The sequence below is a fragment of the Heteronotia binoei genome, chromosome 10, assembly GCF_032191835.1.
Source record: "Heteronotia binoei isolate CCM8104 ecotype False Entrance Well chromosome 10, APGP_CSIRO_Hbin_v1, whole genome shotgun sequence".
Lineage (NCBI taxonomy): Eukaryota > Metazoa > Chordata > Lepidosauria > Squamata > Gekkonidae > Heteronotia > Heteronotia binoei.
Genome location: NC_083232.1, coordinates 63,740,889 through 63,746,888, shown reverse-complemented (window position 1 = coordinate 63,746,888; position 6,000 = coordinate 63,740,889). Strand labels below are relative to the sequence as shown.

General features: G+C 40.6%; 1 protein-coding gene across 1 annotated transcript; it reads right to left on the bottom strand.

Annotated features, from left to right (window-relative positions):
- Window positions 1-591: 591 nt before the first annotated feature.
- On the bottom strand, window positions 592-4,629 carry RPL15 (ribosomal protein L15). Its single transcript, XM_060248787.1, has 3 exons — window positions 4,409-4,629; window positions 3,622-3,758; window positions 592-947 (listed from the first exon to the last, which is right to left on the bottom strand). The coding sequence occupies exons 1-3, from the start codon at window positions 4,578-4,580 to the stop codon at window positions 642-644; spliced, it is 615 nt and encodes a 204-aa protein (XP_060104770.1). The 5' UTR covers window positions 4,581-4,629; the 3' UTR covers window positions 592-641.
- Window positions 4,630-6,000: the final 1,371 nt, after the last annotated feature.

The following is a 6,000-nucleotide window of genomic DNA, read 5'->3' as shown; positions in this document are numbered from 1 at the left end:
CCCACTACCCCTCTGCATATCACATCTAATCCAATCAAGCCTGCTGTCATTTAACATCTGAAATCACCTTTATAAAATCTATATCTCTGGTACCTTGTGCTATGGCCTGGCTGAACAAAGTGACATTTATGTCAGATCTGGCCCTTGTAAGAAATGAGTTTGACACCGCTGCACTAGACTAAAGGGAACCTCCATATACAGAGGCTTCAAAACTCTGAACACCAGTACAAAGACATCATTAGGGGAAGGCCTCAGTCTCTATGCTGTTTGTTTTGCTTCTAAGGTACGGTAACTGCTGGGTTACTGTGCTAAACAGTACGCTACACTAGGTGGATCACTGGTCTGATCCAGCAGGGTATACTTATGAAAGACACTTACAGATTTTTGGAATAATTAATCTCTCCTAGTGACAAATCAAATTTACCAAAAGATAACATATGCTGCTTCACATTATTTTTTAAAATAATGAAATGAGAACTGTTTTTATTCAACATCAGGGAATAACAACTCACTGCCTGCTGCTAACAGGTCGACATTTGCCTTACTTGGGTTACAAATCTGAGCCAAGGAAAACACAGAAAAGTGGGAATGTAAAGCCTCTGGACAGCTTTATTAGAACAGGAAATTTACAAATAAAAGACTCAACGATAACGGTGAAGCTGCAAGGTGTTGCGTCGTCTCCAGGCAGCACGGCGAGAACCACCAATGGTATGATGGAACTTGTGACCTTTTCCAAGGCCACGGCTCTTTCTGCCAGCGGAGGTCAACCCACGCATCTCTCTGTGCTTGTGGACTGGCTTGGTGATCCATTGGGTGTCAGGATTGCGCCTGATAGCCTTGTGGAAGGGGTCAATCAGAATGACCTCAAAGAATTTGTATGTGGAGTCTTCACCCACCCAGTAGGAATTCAATACTCTTAAAGCTCCACAGTGGCGACCTGCACGCTCCTAAACGGCAGAAGAAAAAACAGAAGTCACAAACAACAGAAATGAAGTCTAACAAAAAAGAAAGGAAAACTCTTGGGGCTCTTTTGCTTGGGAGAAAAGTCAACTTAGGGGTGACATATAAAGGTTTACAAGATTATGCAAGGAACACAGAGAAGGTAGACAGAGAAGTACTTTTCTCCCTTTCTCACAATACAAGAACTCATGGGGACTCAATGAAATTGCTGAGCAGTCAGGTTAGAATGGTTAAAAATACTTCACGAAAAGGATTAGGTGATTTAACACGTGGAATTCACTGCCATGGAGTGGTGGCAGCTACAAGCATAGCCAGCTTCAAGAGGGGATTGGATAAACCTGGAACAGAGGTCCATCAGTGTCTATTAGCCACCGTGTATTGTTGGAACTCTGTCTGGGGCAAGCGATGCTCTGTATTCTTGGTGCTTGGGAGGGGCAACAGTGTGAGGGCTTCTGGTGTCCTGGCGCCACTGATGAACCTCCTGATGACACCTGGGGTTTTTTGGACTGGATGGGCCACTGGCCTGACCCAACATGGTTTCTCTTATGTTCTTAACTCTAGAATCTAACAGAGGGATCTTGGTTCATCTGTATAACTTGGATTTGGAAGGAAAGGAAAGGTCCCCTGTGCAAGCACCAGTCATTTCTGACTCTGGAGTGACGTTGCTTTCACAATGTTTTCACGGCAGACTTTTTAACGGGTGGTTTGCCATTGCCTTCCCCAGTCTTTTACACTTTCCCCCCAGCCAGCTGGGTACTCATTTTACCGACCTCGGAAGGATGGAAGGCTGAGTCAACCTTGGGCTGGCTACCTGAATCCAGCTTCCGCCGGAATCAAACTCAGGTCGTGAGCAGAGAGTTCAGATCACAGTACTGCAGTACTGCTGCTTTACCACTCTGTGCCACGGGGCCACTACGGATTTGGAAGATAACAGGATAAATAGTTCAGATGCTGAAAATCATGCAAAAGGAAGTGAGAATATTCAGTTATGGTGTTCAAAACTACATGAAACAAATAATGCAAAAATTTCTTGGAAGGGGAGCTCTCTCTTATAAGCATGGGGGCTAAACATTACAAGTCTTGATCTTTCAATTTATAGAGCAGCATCAATGAGTCCCCACTATAGCAGAATGAACTATTGCTAGCTACTTCACTAGAGCGTTGCACAATGCAGGCAGACTGCATAAATAAATGAATGAGCTCAGTACTGGGCAGGCACCTCACTAAAATGCCACCTCTCACACTATCCTAATGTAGCATTTGTGCAGTCCTTGAAATCACTGTACCTGTGTTTACTAAGTGCTATGATTCATAGAATTATGTATGCTTGAAGATACAAAACATACACAAATCCACTTAAAATAACTCAACACCTGTTCACTAGGGATAGTTTCCTACTCTGTTGTTGATCCATCCAATATGATGGCAAACACTATTAAAATAATTTATCTTTTTACTACTTAGTTTCTCTTTCCACTGCTTTCTGCTTCTGATTACAAATGTATCACAAAGACAGATTTGCCTTTTCAGAGAACAACGTTGAAAAACCAGTATGTACTATAACATCCTTGAAAGCCAGATGTGCATGTATTTCCCTTAGAAATTAGAATTCTAAAATGTACTGCCATGGAATGCAGTTCCTCAAGTTACTCTTTCCTACAATAGGCTAGGATACCTTTGTTAAAAAATGGGCACCTTCCTTTTAGTAAGTGGGCAGCCTGTCTCATTGTAGAAAAGTGGTGATTATTTATTCCAAATTAATGTGCCTGTCGTAGCTAAGTGTCCTTTCTTCTAGCTCTGACAGGCATGTTCATTTGGAATAAAATACCAGTTTTATACAATGAGAAAGGCTGCCCACATACCAAAAGGAACTGGCCCATTTCGCTTAAAGTTCACTTCTCAACCATGTTTTAAAGAAATGAAGGAATGTATTATGAGTAGCAGCTGTTCACTCATTACTTATTTCAGAATGCAATCAATTAAATGTTTTATTAGCACTAAAAGTATTCTTTCCATACCTTTCGATGCAGCTTAGATTTCACCTTTCATCAATACTGTGTAGATCTTAAGCATGTTCCAAACTTCTAAACGCTATGAAAAGCGGATGTATTGCTATTTAGCATAGTTCACTACACTGGTGTTGTGACTGGCTGATCATTCAATTGCTAACATAGGTCTATTGGCTAATCTGTTGGCAAGAGCTTACTGTGAATGCTTTGCCTCACCTTGCCCAACAGTTTGTTCAAGTTAAGGGACAATGCTAACATTATTAATCACTAAACTGGTCATTAGAATGTTTTAGATCTGGAAAGCATTCACCTGAACCCACATCTATGCACATCTTTTATCAGATGTCATTTTTACAGTACAGTCATTATTTCGAAGTCAGTATTTATTTACTGCATTTATAGCCTAGCTTTCTTCCCAATGGGGCCACAAAGTGGCTTACATAGTTTCACTCTCTTCCATTTTATCCTCACAAGAATCTTGTGGGGTTGGATGATTTTCTAATTTTGAAGAAGATACAAAAGGTGCATTGCAAATCAAGAAAACAAATTTTCGCAACTGCAACTTGCAGCATAGATGAATTTCTTCAATTTTTACATTACAAACACCACTATCAAAATCTTTGGAAACAACAGACAATAGAAATAGACTCACTTCTGCTACAGACTGCAAACTCCGGGCAAATTTCAGCTGATTGACACCATGATGCACAGGTTTACCATATGTAGCACCCTTAGGCACTGGACGTTTACGGCCACCACGGCGAACACGAATGCGGTAGATGACGTAACCTAAAAGATCAGGGACTATGTGAAAAAGGTGCAAAAATTTGGAAAGCTACAGCAGAAAAGTACTATGGGAACAAATATTCTTCATGAGGGTGCATTGTTGAAAACACTACAGACAACCCTCCTAAGATTTTATCCAATTATAAGACTACCGAAACATTTAGCCTAGTTGAGATTTACTAAAGTATAAAATGCATTGGGAATTGAATTTTAGGCTGAGATTGTGCAAAGGCATATTTAAATGAGGTCTCACTTCCTGCACAATGAGAACTCTTTCATGTTCTCTTCAGTACTCTTGCCTACACTGAAAGTTAGGCTTGCTCTGATGTGCTAAAAATGTACAAGTAAAAAGGATTATTTTTACACTGATATATGCTTGGGAAGGAAGACCGCATGGCATAGCTTGATCTCCTTAGATAAGCAGGGTTGGTACTCGGAAGGGAGACCACCAAGGAAGGCTCTGCAAAGGATGACAATGGCAAATCACCTCTGCTTCTCACCTACTTTGAAAGCCTCTTGCTGTGGCCGCTCTAAGTCGACTGGTAGTTTAAGGCACTTTACACACAATGTATAGGCTTAAAACTACCAGCAACATAAGTATGGAGAAGGGTAAGCAAATGAACAACGTTTGATTTACTCCAAGTTCAAGTCACCTTGTTTAGCCTTATATCCCAGTCTTCTAGCTTTGTCTGGCCTGGTAGGTCGTGGAGCTCGATGGAGGGCAGACAACTGGCGATACTGCCAACATCGGACACGCAAGAGGAAACGCATCACATCTGACTGTTTCTTCCTCCATAGCTCTTGGATGTACTTGTAAGCACCCATTGTGGCTTATCTGATGACAGACATGCATGATTAATATAATATTTTCTTAAGCATATACTAATAAGAACATCTTCCCCTAATGTTTTGTAGTCTCATATAATCAATTCCTACTGTTAACACAGCAAGCACACTTGGCTTCTAACTCTTAACTGTTAAGAAAAAATCTTTATCCCCAATATGTCAAAATGTGACAAATGATCAACTAGAATATCCCTAGTGATTCTTCAGGCAGTTTCCCCTATCATTGTTTCAACAAAGGAGCTTAAAAGCATATATTTTAACCTTTTCGCTTATGGAAAAAACATCACTATCAATTTCATGTTACCATAACTAGGAGCCTAGGAAAAAATCAAACTCTGTAGGAACTCAAGTCCCTTAAATTTTCCTTGTAAGGTGTAATCATAAATAATAGCTACTATAAGCTCTCTGAGCACTGCATTTCTTCTCTCCTTTACAAGACAGAATAATTTCCCCCAGGGGTCATTTTGTAGAAAAATAGGTGATGGAACTCATCCAAGGATTGTTATGCAGCTGCACATACTATTCAATGGAAAAGGAGGTGGAACTCTCAGGAGTAGGTGGAACTCTTAGATTCAGGAGCTGTACTCCTGTGAGCTCCCACTGAATCTATGGTCTGATTTCCCCACATGGCAAACATTTCAAGCTAAGCAACAAGTCCAAGTTTGTTAAAACTCCCCCAAACAAGTTCAAAAATCTGCTTTCCAAGCTGGTAGAAGTCTTTATATTTTTTTAAAAAAATGGTTTGCATTTAGGGTAACCCACCTTCCTAAAAAAGCACACCAGATCTAACAACAGCTGCTCTTCTAAGGCTACAAACATATAAATGTGTTACTCCCAAGGGATAACATAGCTATAAATGGCCAACTCTGGAGCAAACAAAAACATGCCCTAGAACAGAGTTTGAATCTAGGTGCACCTTTAAGACCAATGAAGTTTAATTCTGGGTATAAGTCAGGGGTGGCCAAACTGTGGTTCGGGAGCCACATGTGGCTTTTTCATGCATATTGTGTGGCTCACAAAGCCCCCATCAGAAGGCATTTGTCTCTTTAAATCACGTTTTCAAGTCAAGCCAGCTTGCAGAATGCATTTAAAGTTGCTTTCTTTCCACCTCTCTCTCTATTTCCTTCCTTCCTTAGGGCTCTCAAACATCTGACATCCATGTCGTTTGGCCATCCCTAGTATAAGACTTCATGGGGGCCCTGCAGCATTTTAGGCTTTGGCTGCAACTCGACTGAAAAAAGAGAGCAATAGAAGCAAACTGGCTAAATTTGTAAAATTATTCCCACTAGGATTACCATATTTTGAATAGCAAAAAAGAGGACATATTTCCCGACTACTTCAAACACGTGATCACTATGACATATCTCATTTTACTATTTAAGTTGCAATAATTGCTACC

Coding starts and splice junctions, on each gene's coding strand:
- RPL15 (XM_060248787.1), bottom strand. CDS start 4,580: ATGGGTGCTTACAAGTACATCCAAGAGCTATGGAGGAAGAAACAGTCA. Junction 3,759..4,408: donor GGGATATAAGGCTAAACAAG/GTGACTTGAACT, acceptor CTGATCTTTTAG/GTTACGTCATCTACCGCATT. Junction 948..3,621: donor GTTTGCAGTCTGTAGCAGAA/GTGAGTCTATTT, acceptor TCTGCCGTTTAG/GAGCGTGCAGGTCGCCACTG.